Source organism: Scleropages formosus, chromosome 23, assembly GCF_900964775.1.
Source record: "Scleropages formosus chromosome 23, fSclFor1.1, whole genome shotgun sequence".
Taxonomy (NCBI): domain Eukaryota; kingdom Metazoa; phylum Chordata; class Actinopteri; order Osteoglossiformes; family Osteoglossidae; genus Scleropages; species Scleropages formosus.
The window spans coordinates 2,096,825-2,114,353 of record NC_041828.1 but is presented as its reverse complement, the minus strand read 5'-3'; the positions used below and the strand labels follow the sequence as shown (position 1 = coordinate 2,114,353).

At 49.7% G+C, this 17,529-nt stretch overlaps 1 protein-coding gene across 8 annotated transcripts in view; it reads left to right on the top strand.

Annotated features, from left to right (window-relative positions):
• Positions 1–17,529, top strand: part of adgrb2 (adhesion G protein-coupled receptor B2) — a 188,108-nt gene that overhangs the window by 158,709 nt on the left and 11,870 nt on the right. For 5 of the 8 annotated variants that reach the window (XM_029248272.1, XM_029248271.1, XM_029248265.1 and 2 more), the window contains 8 exons: positions 390–459; positions 978–1,044; positions 2,604–2,689; positions 8,470–8,641; positions 10,801–10,893; positions 14,982–15,021; positions 15,339–15,353; positions 16,264–16,952. In XM_029248272.1, the coding sequence (XP_029104105.1) occupies positions 390–459; positions 978–1,044; positions 2,604–2,689; positions 8,470–8,641; positions 10,801–10,893; positions 14,982–15,021; positions 15,339–15,353; positions 16,264–16,952 (1,232 nt within the window). The remainder of the gene's footprint in view (positions 1–389; positions 460–977; positions 1,045–2,603; positions 2,690–8,469; positions 8,642–10,800; positions 10,894–14,981; positions 15,022–15,338; positions 15,354–16,263; positions 16,953–17,529) is intronic. The other 3 variants (XM_029248266.1, XM_029248268.1, XM_029248267.1) reach the window with 3 other exon arrangements.

Sequence of the window (17,529 nt, the reverse complement as noted above, 5' to 3'; positions counted from 1 at the left end):
AGAACAGACGAATAAGTATGATAGAGCAGATAATGAGCTTGTTCCCAGTGGAGTTCTCATACACGATGTGACCCAAACGTGGTAAAGACACACAAACATTAATTAATTTACCTGATGCTTTTCTCCGCGATTATTTACCCATTTAAACAGCTGGGTCATTTTACTGGACCATTTTAGAGTGAGTACCTTGCTCAAGGGTGCTACAGCTGGGATTCAAACCTGCGACCTTCGGGTCCAAAAGCAACACTAACAATCACAATCAATTTTACAAAGTCAAGATGAATATCAATAATCTTTTGTACAATGATGGATGGTGTACATCCAGTGGAATGTTTCACCGTCTTCAATCATTTCCACTGACCCCTGATCCCCACCCATACTCTTCCCAGGTCTCCCAGCGCTCGTCGTTGCCGTGTCGGTGGGCTTCACCAGGGCCCGGGGTTACGGCACGCCGAACTAGTGAGTACCCGCCCTTGCATCACTCAGCCCCACCCCAGCTCCAACCAGGTTGCTTAAAACTCCGCCCCAAGCTCCTCCTCCTCCTCCAAAGTAACCCTGCATGGGAATCTGAGCCCTGCCCCCTAGCTCCACCCACACACCACAAAGCTCCGCCTTCAGCCCCACCCTCAATACAATGATTTCATGAGGTTGATGCTGAGCCGCTCCAGGCAATTTTTTTCTGTTTCTGAAATATAAATGTGTGTGTGTGTGTGTGTGTGTGTGTGTGTGTGTGTGTGTGTGTGTATATATATATATATCAGCGGTCCCGTCCTGGGTGTGTCCCCTCCCCCTCCGGCCTTACGCCCTGTGTTGCCGGGTAGGCTCCGGTTCCCCGCGACCCCGTATGGGACAAGCGGTTCTGAAAATGTGTGTGTGTATATCAGCGGTGACATTCAGACCACCACCATCTACTCCCTCAGAAACTCAAACCCCATCCACCTCGGTGCTGCTAACCTACACCTCTCTTGTGTCTGCAGCTGCTGGCTGTCTCTAGAAGGGGGCCTGCTCTACGCCTTCGTGGGTCCCGCCGCCGTCATCGTGCTGGTGAGTGACGTGTTTAAGCACTCGGGGAGAAACAGCACGTCCGGTTCGATAACGTCAGCGTTCGGGGGCGCGACTGCAGCAGTCCAGAATGTGCTGTTCTGCCGGCTTCTGAAATCCATCGCTCGTGTTTGAAGGATCGCTTTGTAATTATAAAGATGCGTAACGTTGCCTAGAAACAATGTCTAATGTTATGAAGAGTCCCGCAGCTGAAGGCCTTGCAGGAACAGTAAGAGCGTTCAGATTCTGGGTGTCTGAGGCTTTTGTGTGTGTGTGTGTGTGTGTGTGTGTGTGTGTGTGTGTGTGTGTGTGTGTGTGTGTCCTCGAGAGAGGAAACTGTAGCCCTGCTTTATTAGCTTTGATCTTAGGAGATTAAAATGGTTGCAGTTGTTTGTGGGCTCATCTGGTCTCTCTCTCTCTCTCACACACACACACACACACACACACACACACACACACACACACACACACACACACACACACTCAGACCCTGTGTGACTCCCTGTGTGAACTACATACATTAATAGTGAAAAATCCACAAATACGTCTCTGTCAATCGCACACTTCGAAAACATGACACACATGCACAAACATACACTGACAGTCTGTTTGAAGTACTACCATCTCGCACAACCCAAACACACACCCCACCCAACCCCACACCCATTCGTATTTCAGAGAGAGAGACACACACACACACACACACACTTGCATGCGCACAGCTGTAAATGTAAATGTGTTCCAGGCTTCTGGAGATGTGTGCATCACACACCCCGTCCCCTGGGAAAGTGCAGCCTAATTAATGGAAAAGTAATTAATCTTGCCGTAGGGAAATAGCACAGTAGTAACCAGTTGTTCCTGGGTGCAGTTTCTGCGCAAATGAAACGCAAACACACACAGCACTGGTGCGTAATTTACATTTACATCGCTTCGTTTGGCTGATGCTTTTCTCTAAAGCGACTTACAGCGTTCAGCTTCTTGCAGTTATTTACATTTTTTTTGGCAACTGTGTGAAAACCATAGTAACACCATAGTCTCGTCAAACTGGAATGAAGCAATAAATGTAGCTTTTGGGTATTCACGTCCGCCAGTGTTTGTGGTGGTGCAGCTTCTTCTTCTCATTATTATTATTATTATTATTATTATTATTATTATTATTATTAATAACAACTTGGGTACCTTAACCATTTCACACATTCATACAACTGAGTATAGGAATCAATTCAGTGTAACTGCCTTGAACAAGGGTACTACAGGGTACTACAGCAGCAGGAGGGATCCAAACCACTATGCCCCCTGTTGCCCCATATCTCAGCCTTAGCGGACTCCTACTAAAGGCACTGTGTTGTTGGGTGGGACCACGCTCCGAGACATTGAAGAAGGCGGGGAGCATGGGGTTCTTCCTGGCACTGGGCCTTCTTGTGGTCCAGACACCTGTCCAAGTCCACACGGAGTTACGTGACCTAAATCTGCCGTCGGCACGTCCCCACGGCACCGTTTGTTGATGTGTCTCTCATGGTCGTCCCGGCAGCAGATGTTCAGAGCCCTGCTCTCTCTTCCAGGTGAACATGCTGATCGGGATCGTGGTGTTCAACAAGCTCATGTCCCGGGACGGCATTTCGGACAAGTCCAAGAAGCAGAGAGCCGGGTAGGCAACCCAGTGGAACGCCATCCTCATCTCCCCGACCCCCCCAGCAATTGGGAACAAAACCCCTGCACCTCTGGGGGTTAGAAATGTCCAACTTTGTTGAAGTCACTTGACCTGGTTGCAGTGCTGCATATCCAAACAGCCTGTTCACCCACGGTCGAGCATCACTATGCCAATAGGAACTTCCTGTCTCATCTGTGTTGACCTTCTCCAGCCAGGGGGTCACACCGCGAACTCCCATGCGGGTCTTCGGTATTCGGAGACAGGTGACAGCCGTGTTAACGACGCGCATCGATCCTCGCCAGGAAACAATCCGCTAATGGACACATTGTTATTCTGCCCAAAGATGCTCAGCCAGACCCCCTCCCACAGGCAGAATTCGTGAACAGGGCCGTCGGCAGAATCGCCGCCATTCCATGTGCAGGAGGAGAAAAAGCAGTCTCTCTTAATGCCGACACGTCTCTGGGGTGCTAGTTGAGCACGTGGCTTCGTCTTCAGAGGACGAACACAAGTAATGGTGTTAGTAGTGGGATCTGTAATCTACATAAGGGGCAGCTGCTGGTGTAGTGGTTAGAGCGGCTGCCTTTAGATCCAAAGGTTGCAACATCAAATCCCATCTCTTGCTGCGGTACTCTTGAGCAAGGTACTTACCCTAAATTGCTCCAGTAAAATTACCCAGGTGTATAAATGGGTAGATAATTGTAGGTATGTTAACACTGAAAGTTGCTATGGAGGAAAGTGTCAGATAAAGGTAATGGCATTGATCACAATGTAAATACCCATATCAACGATGGAGAACCATAGCACAAAAGTATGATTTAACACTCCTTTATAAATTATTGAATTATTACCCAAGATGGCTTACAGTGTGAAGTTTGCACACTAAGCTAGTCGCACTAATTTACCCATTTACACAGCTGAGTAACTTTTACCGTCTCAGTTCAGACTAAGATTTTTATTTAACGGTTCAAAAGTGGGGTGGGATTTGATGCAAGGTCCTTCTGATTACAGGGTGAGGGTGATAACCACTACACCACCTGCTGCCCCTTGCTCTTTAATGAAACTGCCAAGCCTCCATCGCTCCTACACTCCACACACAGTTGCTGAAATATTGCTGCGAACTGCGCTGAAGGCCATGCAGTGAAAGGGATACCGTATTTTTAATTTTTTGGTCTTTTGTAAGTTTTAAGTCCTTAATTGTGACTAATAAATCAAACCCTGGGGCTGCAGGAGACGTAGCAGTTACAGTCGCTGCCTTGAGCTCAAAGGGTCCAAGTTCGAATCGCATCTCCTGCAGTAGTGCCCTTGACTGCAAATTATACAGTAAAAATTACCCTGCTGTGTGATGGGTAATCTAACAAATATTTCTTGATTTCGACCGCGTTGGAGCTGCTCTGCTGACTGTGGCGAAATCACGCCGGGCCCACAGCTGGAGTCGTAGGAGGAACGGGGCTGTCAGACCCGACCCGATTACACCCTTATTACAACAGGCGAAGCTCAGCCCATCAGCCATCTCTGACAACCTGTAGTTACCATGGTAATGAGAGTGCTGTCATCGGGGCCGTCGCATCAGCACGGAAGAAGCGCCACGCAGCAGAGCGCGGCGTTAAATGAGGTGTTAAAACGTGTTAAAAGCCCACAATGCAGCGCTCGCGCTCAGCGCCTGCGGTAAAGTCACAACACGCCACCTTAAATGTTTTAAATGGACCGGAAATTAGGGGACAAAAGCAGCGTTTCCAGACTGTGCGTCGCAGCGGTTGCGTCGAGCTGCCAGAAGCGCTCTTAGACCGGCGTGGACACAGTGGCTTTCCGCTTAGGCGCCCTCCTCCAGCGAGCCGTTCCGGCACCTTCCGCTCGTGCCCACGTGGCTTTGCCCAAATCGGTTGCTATTTTTAATTTTTTTTGTCCGACTTCTAGCGAGGAAAAGTACTTTAGTCACAAATAAAGCAACACAAATGTGTCCTTGTGGCTCTCGAAACGGCAATCTGCCGCCCTTTAGGGTCCAGATATGGTCGTTCAGGTGGCCCACTATTGACAGTATGGATGCAATCCCAGAATGCAACAGGAGGGGGGTTGACAGCGCCGCAGCCCGAAGGAAGTTCTACAATTTACCCAACGTGCTGTGCTCCGCTTTATCACCTGGGGTCCCACCTTGGGGGTAGGAGCCCACACTCTGACATGTTATGACATTTATATTTATTCATTTTGTGAGACTTTTCTCCAAACCAGCTGCCAGTGTTCAATATTCTGATAGCGTTTTGCCCATTTACACAGCAGGGTCATTTTTACCACGTCACTTCAGGGTAAGTACCTTGATTACACATGGAGAGTAGGAGATAAGATTCAAACTTGAGTCCTTCAGTCACGGTGCCACCTGCCGCCCCGACATACTTCACCCCCATCCACCTGTGTCAAAGAACAGATTGACCAGTTAATTAGTCTGTTATTTACACTGTTTTACCGATTGATCCATTGCTCTTTACTCCTCTCAGTGCGTTCAATCCATTACCCTGTAGACAGGATGGCCTGTGGTGTAGCGACTACAGCTGCCACCTTGCATTACAGGGACCTGGGTTCAAATCCACCCTTCTACGTTAGTTCCCTTGACCGGGGTGCTTACCTTGATTTAGCCGAGTAAAAATGAACAACAGGGGCGTTTAACACCTTCGCTGGCCCATCAGAGAGGAGGACTCTGGCGAGGAGGGGCTCCTTCTTGGCTCTTAGTTCCACGGCAGGTCGTCCGGTGGCCCTCATTCAAGTCCTGGCTGCACCGCCTCGCGTAGCCTCCAGGGGCAGTGCTGAGGCAGATTAGTCATGGTGCCTCTGGGGGTCTCCTGCTGTTGGCTCCGCCCCCAGGCTGCACTTTGCTGTTGCTGTTGTCCACACAACTGCTGTGACCTTCCTTTAATTTACTCTTTCTTTCTGTTCTTCTTTTCTTCTCCTCCTCCTCCTCCTCCACGTGCCTCTCTTCCTGTCCCTGTCATTCCCCGGTGCCATCATCCGTGCCACGCCCAATAAAATCCTCTCCACTCCCATCCTTGTGTGTGTGTGTGTCTCTCTCTATTGGCGTGTGCCTGGTTTTCACCCTACTGCCACCCTCTTCCTGGGATCCTTTGTGTGCTCTTCCCTCTGTGTGTTGGGTTCACTCTCCCCACCTCCCACCCCACCCCCGTGTGTGTTTGGCTCGTTTCGTCCTGAAAGTCAGCCGCTGGAGTCACGCAGCCGGCTGCTCCTGAAATGCTCCAAGTGCGGGGTGATCTCCAGCACAGCGCTGTCCAGCTCCACCACCGGCAGTGCCATGTCAGTTCCATTCTCTCTCTCTCTCTCTCTCTCGCTCGCTCACTCGCTCTCTCTCTCTCCACACCGTCTTTCACCTCATAAGGAACAGCAACTCCTCAGAGAGCTGACCTCTTTCTCCCAAGGAAACATGACAAAAACATAGAAAAATGAAAAATAATCTTTGATACTTTCAGGACAAACAGTTTTGTTCTCTGCAAACCATTAAAAAGAAGTACACTGGCTCAGCTTATGAACAAGATTGGGGCCCGAAGTCTGTTCGTAACTCATTTTGATCGTAACTCCAAAGTCAGCGAAAGTGAATGCAGACATCCTTCGACTTATTCGTGAGTTAGGCTCTATAAAAATCTATAAAAATACGTGTAAAAAAATTTTACTTCAAGGTTAAGATTTTCGCTAATTTCAGCTTAAATTAAAACTAAAGTGATTAAAGACATCTCCTCAAGCTCCTATTCGCTCTCAGTTTTTTACTGATTCATCCCATCAACATGTTTAGTTCGTCTTGTTAATGATCAGCGAAGGTCAGGAACACCAAACGTGAGCTGTAAACACCGTGGAAGTGCGTCGAATTAAGGCGACATTGCACTTGCATTTCGGTGCTCTTTACCGCCATCTGCTGGCTTGGAGGGTAAACACAGGTTGCATTTGAAATTCCATAAAACAGGTATATTCAGGAAATACAAAGAATAATAAGCAATGAAACGGGGAAAGTCTGTATCTTGAAAAATTTATACCTCTGCTGTTCATAATGCAAGGAGCTGGTGTATAGGAAGTTGTTTTAAGGATGCGTAGCTGCTCCGCCGCTTGAGGGAATTTCACCTTGATTACAGTTGCCTTCCACGGAAGCTGTGGCCCTCAAAGGGTGTTGACGTGGCGTGTATGCATGCGTGCATGCATGCACGCACACACACACACACACGTACCCAAAGGGACAGAGACGTCGGCTCTTAGAAGAGAGGAAGAACTGGACGGGCTGTCAGCAGGTCACCTCCAGTTCTTTTGCATGGGAATGAAGTAGGACGTCCTCTAGTGGAGTTTTCCTGAAGGTGGTGGTGGTGATGATGATGATGATGGTGGTGGTGATGATGAGAGTGTGTTGAACCATGAACCTCCCTCTCTCTCTCTCCCTCGCTCTCTCTCTCTCTACTCTCTCTCTAATCCAGATTGCTTTATTGATATGAAAATATGTTCCCTTTGTATCGCCGTAGACGACTATTGATTGTAAACAGGGCAAAAAAAAACTGAAAGTGATAATGAAAATACTTGGATTACACAAAGTAGAGTAAGAAAACTATAAACTGTAACAACGGGTACAGGGGTGTCGAACAGCTCAGGCTGAATATGATTTATTTGAGTGAAAGTTGTTCTATTGATCAGTCGGTGTTTATCAGTAAGGAAATGAACGCGTTCGCTGCGGTCGCAGTGTTTGCTCGGCCTTTCTTCTGTCAACGGCTCTTGCTCGCTCTCTCTATCTCGTTCACTCACTCTTTCCCTCACTCCCTCCGTCAGTCAAACGCATTAACACGCAATGTGAGTTCGGCACACTGTGAACGCAGTAAATTGGTGTCAGCCTTGGCGGACCGCTGTAAACCGCTCTTGACCGGGCAGCCCCTCCGCTGGGGCCCCCGCCCACAAACCTCGAGCAGCTGGAAGCTCTGCAGCCCTTCCTGGTTCCACAGGTGTGCGAGGCCTGTCTAGCATCACACGAGGAGAATGGGCAGCGCACCAGTGTGCCGCTGCACTGGACCGACCACGTTTCCGGTTCACGCTCCCGATCGCTCCGGAGCCGCACCTCACGCGTGTCCCGTTCACATGGAGCGCTCAGTGTCTCATGGCTGTCGACGGCGTGTCTCTGAGCCTCCGATCTTGTAGCCGCGTTCATTTCCACGGGAACCCGGCAGGTACAACCCTGTCTGATACACGGTTCGCCCACGCATGACCGCACCTTGTGTCATGCTTGCTGAAATATCGAAATATTAAAATACTGATATTGAAATGATCATATTATTACAGTGCATTACAATATTATTTTTCGGAGTTAAAATAATTATGTGTTGAACGGTAACTTAATTTCCACGTTTCAGGGGATTTGCGAATAGACAGCTGTAAATAAACAGTGGAAAAAAATGCTGTGTTAAATGTGGGACTGGGAGGGGACTGTCATATGGGCTGCATGGGACGCTTCCTGTAATACCTCCCCTTGGGCGTGTGTGTGTGTGTGTGTGTGTGTGTGTGTGTGTGTGTGTGAGAGAGAGGACGACAGACGTAGAGGGGCTTTCTTGTGCTCACATGCAGCCGCACACCTTGTCCGCAGCCCCCGGCCTCCCTCTCGGAGCACAGCCCCCACCACCCCTTTCTATAGACCCCGTTTTCCCAGCATGCCTTGCCGCACATGCTGCTGTGCTCCGGGAGCCGGAGCCGCTCGGTGCTGCCACCCGTGGGCCGGCCGCTGAGGTGCACTGCGCTCGCTGTTGTCCGCGCAGGGCGTCGCTGTGGAGCTCCTGCGTGGTGCTGCCCCTGCTGGCGCTCACCTGGATGTCGGCCGTGCTGGCCATCACGGACCGGCGCTCGGCGCTCTTCCAGGTGCTCTTCGCCGTCTTCGATTCGGTGCAAGGCTTCGTCGTGGTCACCGTGCACTGCGCCATGCGGCGGGAGGTGAGCGCCGCCCGTCCTCCCACCTGACACCTCCCTCCCATCTCCCTCCCGTCCCGACACCCTCTCCTGCTCCGCGGAACCTCTGCGCCGAACATCGATTGAGAAGGAGCGAAGGACAAGAGGAGCAAAACGACCCAAGGGTTCAAACACAGTCAACGTCATCATCAAAGAGGGGTGGTACCCTGGTAAAAACGACACATGCTAGTCCTAGTCTGTGAGAGGGATTCAGGAAGAGCTCACCGTGTGACGCACGGCTATAAGCGTACAGTCCGAAACACTTCTGTTGCTCTTATGCGACGGAATGTAAAAGCAAAGGGCTTTCGGGGGGGGGGGGGGGTGCAGCCCTTCGTGGGAACTGGTCCGGGGACCACAATGGTGAAAATCACTGAGAGTGTAAAATCATAGTAAGTGACACAGCGAATCTCAGATGTCTACACAGAAAAGCGATTATTTTATTGTGTTTTATTAAGGTGAGTGTGTTCAAGCGTGTGTGTGTCTTGTGTGATCCTTTACAATTTCTAGCATTTATGTTGAGTACAGTATGGTGTGTATTACTAATTGTGTAGATGTGGAAGGGCAGACAGAAACTCAAAGGGACTTTGTTCCCTCTAAAATCTGCAGTCGCTGTTATTGTCCAATGATAATATGAAGGTAACAGACACCGAAATAACAAAAAAAACGCAAGCATTCACACGACGTTCAAAAAAAAAAAACAAAACTGTTCAATATCAACAATCGTTAAAATCCCATTAAAATCACATTAAACCCCCTCCTCCCTCGGAACTCGTAAAATTAAATTAAAAAAAAAGAAAGAAACAAAAAAAAACTTTTGCCCCCGGTTCCTTCCCAAAGCACCGCTTGATGCGTGTGGGTAATTTTTGGGAGGTACCTGCTCTGCACCGTGGTCAACACCCCCGGGGGACCAATTTTCCCGGCAAATCAGAACACAGTTCAGAGCCGAGATTAACTTGATCCCTTATTTATATCGAAACGGTTCACCTGATACCTGCTCTTCCTTCTCTTTATTCTGCGGGTTAAATTGGCGCTACCCAGAATGCACTGGGGCTCCTATCCAATTCCCTGGCCTGTGCCCCCTTGGCTGTCTGCTGCATCTCAGACGAACCGCGACCGGGGGTTCGAATAAAGTGGTAAAGCGCTAAGCCATATATGTTAAATCAATACGGCAGAATTCTGGGATTAGAATCAAATAAATCCCGGAGTGATTCTGGTAAATAAATGAAAATCCTGCCCTGCGGGTGGTTTTATAATCCCTAATATCTTCAGCGTAACGGCAGAGCGCTGCAGGATCTCGGCGCTGGGGACGATAAGGAGGAGAAGGGGGGTGCGGTCCCGGTTGGACCATCAACCCCGTGATGTTCCCACGATCTCACAGGTGATGCTCACCTGTGCTGCAAACACACACGGTCCTACTTCTGGTCGTATTTAGTTGCGTTATTCACAGGTTGTTATTCTGTGTGTGTGTGTGTGTGTGTGTGTGTGTCCGTGCATGCACGCCTCGTCTCACACAACGGTTGCGTTGCGCTCGTTTTTCGAACAGCGGGTAACCATCAGGCGCCGGCCTCCGTCGCTCTGGAAACACGGTCGCCGAGAGACGCGCCGACGGTTCGGCCGAGTTTGAGCTCATATTGTTGCTTTATTAAAAATTTCATATTGTCACCCCCGCGTGACGAGCCTGACGGAACGGAAGCCCTGGCTCAGGCCTCCGGAGGGCGCCGTCGTGGCGGCTGCTCTGGCGGAGTTGATTAGAACACGGGGGGTGGGAGCTGTGCTGATACACACACACACACACGCGCGCACACACACACACACACACACACACACACACAGATCCCTGCTCTCTATCGCACCATATGGTTCCAGCAGCGGGAGAACACACATACACAAACACACTGTATGACAGCAGAGATGCATTGTAGTCGCACACATCGCAACATCGCACATCCACACACTCCAAACAGGAAATGAAGCTCTAAGAAAGAGCAGATTGTTGTCGTTTTCTGATTGGTGCTAAACCAGGCTGGTGCTTCTTGCTAGAATAACCCCCCCCCCCCCCCCCCCCCACCACACACACACACACACACACACACGCACACACTCGCAGAGAGACACACACCGCTGCTCCGTTTTCCCTCCCCCAGGTCCAGGATGCCGTGCGGTGCCGGATGGGGGTCTGCAAGGACGACAGCGAGAACTCTCCGGACTCCTGCAAGAACGGCCAGGTGCAGATCATGGTGAATAACACTGCATTCCACTCCATTCCACTCATTGCTCCACAGTGCCTATGGGATTTGAACCAAACACCCTACAGGATGTACGGACACCCCGATACACTCGGTGAAATAGGTCGACCTGATAGGCCCCCCACGCAGCCACACCTCCGAAGACCATCACCTTTCCGGAAAGTCGCGCTGGGAATGTGACGCTTAGCGACCGCTCATCGGGGGGGGGCTGTTCTTCTCTACGTGCTCTGTTTACCTTTCACTTTACCTTACGTGTACGTTTATGCATTCGGCGAAAGGTTTTCTCCAAGAGGATGAATCGTTTTACATTTACTACAGTAAACTCTACAGTCATTCGCACATCTACACCCCAGACTGATGTAACACGCTACGGGGGGTTTAGAGTCACGAGTCCAACTGAAACACATTTCTTTGGACTGTGGGAGTAAAATAACGTTATTATTCGAACCCATGTCCAAATCCACAGCCCAGAAGCTATGAGGCACCAGTGCTACCCACTGTTCCCCTGTATTACCGGGCCCTGCGGATATGTATCTAAGCTTTGTCAAGTTCTGTTGGCTCTTCAGGAGATTTATTTTATTTTGATTTCCAGTTCTTCCCTTTTCTTTAAAGCAGTATAAAGATAATTGCAGTTATTTACCCCTTTGTACAGCTGGGTAATTTACTGCAGCTCTGTAGGGTAAGGGCTACAGCTGGAGGTGAGATCTGAACCTGCAACTGCTACATCCAAAGACAGCAGCTTGAATCACTATGCTATCAGCTGAGCCTAGTCTTGGCTTTGATATCCAGCCCAGAGTTCCTGCAAACACCTTCGCTGAATCCGTCATCAATCGCCAATCCATACTGTTCAGTGCAGGGTCATGGAAGTCCAGAGTTTAATCCGGAAGCATTGGGCGTAAAGTAGAGCTCACCCTGGACAGGAAGCCGGATCACCTGGAGGAGACTCGAACAAACGCAGGAAGAACGTGCGGACTCCACAGAGGCTGAGCCGGGTTCGAACCCGCAGCCCAGGAGCCATGAGGCACTAGCGCTACCTGCTGTGCCGCCCCAGCCGCTATACTGCTAGTGCTATTCGTTCAGCGCTAGACAAATGCGTTTTAAGTATTGCAGCCACTGAGGACAAGTGACACACCTCACTCGGTGCGGATGGAGTGGGATTCTGGGAAGAACATCTGCTTCATTCCCAACTCTTGGATTCATCTACGTAGGTGTTTCCTTGACGTCTCATTCCTCACCCCTGTTTCGCGGCAGGAGTTCACCCATGTCGCCGCGCCTGGCCTGCCGTGTGGCCCCCCTCACTGCCCCCACTCCTGCCAGCCAGGCGCCATCCTCAACAACTTCAATCCAGTAGGTTGTTGGGGTCAAGACCCACCGTGTCAGTAGGACGGGCTGTAGCGGTGTCACTAGATTGGGACAGTCCATCCCCACATGACCGCATGAGGCTGACCGCTGATATATGTGAAATGTATATGTGTGTGTGTATATATATATATGATTTTAATATATATATGTAATGATATAATATATGATTTTAAAATGACAGGGCAGTAAGTGATATTTTTAACAATGTGGGTTTCAGTTTCCGGAACCGCTCCACAGAAAAATTACTAATGACCATGACGCTGCGTTGGAGGATATGGTGCGTTTACAGCACCTCTTCATAAATCCGCTTTTACAACAAAACATTATTGATGAAATTAAGAGTTTTATGTATCTCAGTCACTTCAGATATGGAAATGAAGTGACTTTTAAAACTATTTGTGCTCCACTTTGCAAACTTTTTAAACTCTGGGAAAATAAATACATGTGTACATACATATATACATATATTTGTGTATATACAATGTATATAATGTAAGAATTAAATTTGATATGTTAGTATTTCTTATATTTATTTTATACCTTTGTATTTCTTACAGTTTATATATATATACAATGTAGGAATTAAATAACAATAATTTTAATAATTATATATACGGTATATATAAATATAAAAAATACTGTCATGGACTGAGCACTCACTCTAGTATGTTGGTTACCAATGTGGTCACGTGTAGATGAACTGTAGTTTTAAGAACACAGACTAGATGTGGCGTTTAAACTCAAAGTTGAGTGTTTAGCTTTGTGTTTTTGAATGTGTGTGCAGAACAAAAAAGGACATTTCTGTGTAAGAGTAACTGACGTACTGTACTTCTCCGGTACCGCCGTGCAGCGTTTACCGCGGTATTTGGGGTTCAGTATCTCCGCCGTTACTCCAGCACCTGTTCCAGCTGCGCTCAATTCGTTAACCACAGCGCCACGTGCTGTCGGGTTTCTGCTTGGAACAAACGCCCCCGTAAGGCGGGTCTTCGGCTCGTCGTCATTCGTCTCCGTCAGATGTAAAAAAAAGTAACGATATTTTAATAGACCAGATTATTATGAATGGGCAAATCCAGCTGCTCTCAGTGCCCAGCTCATTGGTTCCTGTTACCGCTTTGTATTTTAGCCCCACCCCCACAGCCATCCGCAGTGCTGCCGTGCAGCGAACAGGTGGTTGTTTTTCCATGACGAGGGTTTCGTCTCCCTGCAGCGTGAGCCCCCCACCCCCGGTTCCTGCAGGATGTCCATTATTACCACACGACGCAGGGACATAATCGTTTGTCACAACAAAGGAGCATCGGAGACTCCCGGCAACTGTTGCGTTTGGCTCCGTCGTCATGGCGAACACCTGGTCATTATCCCCGGTTCCCACGGCGACATGCTACGTGGCGGCCCGTGTTGTTTACAGGCGCAAGCCTGGGGTGGGGAGTCTCACCGCTGCTGGTGCCGTCTGCGTCTTTCCTGGGTCCGCGAGGGCACCCCCAACCCATCAGTCCCTCGATGGTGGCATGAGGGCCCGCGTCCTCCGAGGCACCGAGGGTCTGATGGCACGGTGGGTTTAATAAATGAATAGGCTTCGAGCAAGTGTTTATCGAGTGCGAAATAATAAACAAAATGCTGTGCGTTTCCCCAGAAACGTTGGCTCCTCATTTTGTGATTAAGCAAACCCCCCCCCCCCACCCAGTTTAATTTCTAATTTTTCAAAGTTCTTAGTTTTGTCGATTTTTCCATTGATTGTAATTAAACTTTAGTGATTACAAAAATAACACTAGTTCTTCTAGAGTGTCAGTTTTATACAGAGAAGAATCTTGCAGCCCAATGAAGATGAAAATTCTGGAAATTTGTCAAAATTAGCTATTTCAAGAATGTGGAATATTTTTCGAAAAATCGACATGTACTGTAGTACGAACTAACGCCAAAAGTCTGTTGAATGTAACAAAACTGAATGGAAAAGGCAAAAAAATCGATGACAAAATTTTTGTTACGTTGTGTCATTTTCTTCATTTATCTATTTTCCAAAATTTGTGCTGAGATCAGAACGAACGCGGTCTGTGTTTGTTGAGTCGATAGCGAGCGGTCAAGAGCCCCCGAACAAAATGGGAGCGGTGAACCGCCTTAATTCCACTCACTGCCACGGTGTTTACACGTTGCGTTGAGCGTTCCAGTGCACAGTGATCAATAACAATATGAGGAAAGGTGCACGAACTTACGAGATTCATCCCTCGACCCGTTCGTGGGGAACGGCGTTTCTGTTCTGGCTCATTTTAAATAAAATTAGTGTAGAGTTGATAAAATAGTTAGTAAAAAATAAAGTTAATAAAAACGAATAAAGTTAATAAAATAATCATCTCCAATTTTTTACAAGAATTTCTTATTATGGTTACCTGCTCAGACTGGGACTTGATTAGTGACGTCGGAGTTGCGAACAAATTGAGTTACGAACGGACTTCTTTCTTGTATGCTCATGTACGTTGACACATGCTGAATAACGAAAAAAAAATTCTTCTCGCATGCTCTCTTCCCTTGATCCGCCACATGGTCTTGCTCGCCGTGTCCTTGCTCGTCCTCGCAAACCCTCGCCACCCCAGCCCGTCCAGAGCACCCAGTCCCGGCCGCCACAGGAGCCGGAGCGACCGCCGAAGCCCCCCCCGCGGCAACCCATCGTTACCCCCGCCTTGCCCCCTCTAACCTGCCCCTCTCTGCTCCCTGTCCGCATGCAGACAGACTTTGAAAAAGACGTGGACCTCGCCTGTCAAACAGGTAAGGCTTCTCTCCATGTTCTTATTTTTTTTTTTTTCTTTTCTTACCGTTTACTGAGTAGGGGGGGCAAAGGTTTGCTTTTATTAAAAAAAAAAAAAAAACACATTCTTTCAAAATGTTGTGGCTCAGATGATGCGTTGGAGCCCACAGCAGCGTCATCAGTCTTTCGTTCTTCGCTGACAGTCCACAGCGCTCTCCGTTCACCTGTTCATTTCGCTGCACGTGAGAAATATTTCGCTCTTTGCCCCTCCTACCGAACGTGTCACTCGAGTTACTCTCTTTTAACGGGCTGACAAATTCTCTCTGCGCACTTCCAGAAAGAGGACACCCATGTAAGTGACTCTGGCCGGTGTAGATTTGTGTCGCCGTTGCTCTGTGTCGCTGTCAGTGTTGTCGAACCCTGAGAAGTTCTGATTGCATCATCATCCCTTTGTTAACCAAACGCTGCGGTCCGAGTATCAGGACCGTACCGTTGTGCTCGTTAAAACGGCCGAGCGCACGGGGTCCTTTGACCTCTGACCCCCCCCCCCATCCAAATCTGGCAATTTGTGATACACACGTGATGCATGTCATGCGGCATCGCCGACTGGGAGACGCACGAGCTGAACACGCACGCCGTTCCAAACACGGGGAGCTGTGTGACGTTGTGTCAGCGCCGTTTTCTCCACACCGGTCGCGTGTGGTGTGTCTGCGGTGCCCCTTTCATACACGTTGCCACCTTTAGTAACAATGTGCTTCTTAACGTTATAACTCGAACCTTCACGTTTGTGTCAATGCAGGATCATTTGAATTTCTCTCATCTGTCTATTGTTCACTATGAAGCGTAAAGCCTCAGTTTCGAAATATTGCAATAAGTCATCATTTCTTCACGATAGTGTGTGAGACTCAATAATCCTGCACGGACTGCCTCGCACACCCCTGACCCTCACCATACCCACATTACCACACCCCCGCATCCTCGCCCATCCTGGATGCTCCTGCTTCTGCACCTTTTCTCTTGGTCTGTGTGTTCCTGCACCGTTGCCCCCTCCAAAACTTTACCACGTGTTACTCCCCTCCCGCTCCACTTCTCCGTTTCTCTCTCTGTGTACAATTCGTCCCACTCTCGTCTCCTTTCCTCCCATCTCCCACTCCCACGCCGGTCCCTCCATCTCCGTCTCCCGACCGCTGCCCATTTCCCCGTTATTCCGCCCCTCCCCCACCCCCCTCGCCCCCTGCTCTGCTCCTTCTCTCCCCCCCCAGTCATTTTCAAGGAGGTGAACACTTGCAACCCGGCCACCATCACGGGCACCCTGTCTCGCATCTCGCTGGACGATGAGGATGACCCCAAGCTGGCAGCTCACCAGGAAGGCGGAGTCAACTTCAGCAGCCTCCCTGGCAACATCCCGCCCCCTAACCTGCTTGTGCAGGTTCCGCCTCTGGGGGGCCTCAATGAGCTGAGCGAGCAGCCCCTGAAGAAGGAGGTAAATGTGGAGCAGCAGCACCAGAGGGCAGCGCCAGTGTACCTCTGCACAGAGAGCGGCTTGGGTTGGGCCAAACCACCGGAGGGCGGGGCCACGGAGGGGGACTACATGGTTCTGCCCCGCAGGACCGTCAGCCTGAAGCCCCCACCCCCGAAGGACGAGGGAAAGCCGCTGAACATCGCAGTGGATGACCCGCCCTTCCCGCCGCCACCCTCCCCCCTGACGCTACACCCAGCCGAAAGCGAGGCCTACCCAGACTTGGCGTCGGTCGACCACATCGGCGTGGGCCTCAACCGCTCGTACGGCACGCTCAAGCAGCTGCCTGCGCACGCCCACCCGCTCCAGTTCCAGCAGCGCCCCTCAGTCCGCCAGATCCTAGCCTCCGGCACGGTGGAGCGGACCAGAACCCTGCCCCGAAACCTGGGCAGCACCAGCACCAGCACCAGCCTGTCCGTGGGCTCCCTGGAAGTAAGTAGCGAGGGGCTTAAAGCGTCACGCCAGTCCTTCTTCCCACCCAGCAGAGAAGCTCCTCCCTCTGTCAGTGAGCCTTTAGCTCCCCCTCCGCCCCACAGCAGTGACTCTTCACACTTACGCTCTTAGTTTCTGCTGTGATTTCACAGGATGTCCAGTTATAGGTGGGAACCCCTGCCACTCTTACAGTGGCCAGCCAATCACAGAATAGAGCTTATATTTCACTTGAATTGAGCAGCCAATCACAGGATAGATCTTATATTCCCTGTAGATTGAGTAGCCAGTCACAGAGCAGAGCTTTTATTCTCCTTAAATTGAGGAGCCCATCACAGAATAGAGCTTATATTCCTCTTAAATTGAGTAGCCAGTCACAGAACAGAGCTTTTATTCCCTTTAAATTAGGCAGGCAACCAGAGAACAGAGCTTCTGCGCTCTACCCAGCGAATATCCAGTTACTGGTTCTGCTTTGCAAACAAAGAGTTCATTTTGTCCTTATTTCGCTTGGTGCTCCTCCAGTCACCCACGCACTCAGGCTCCAAACCCTAAAAAGGTTCTGAGAACATAAAGCCGTGTC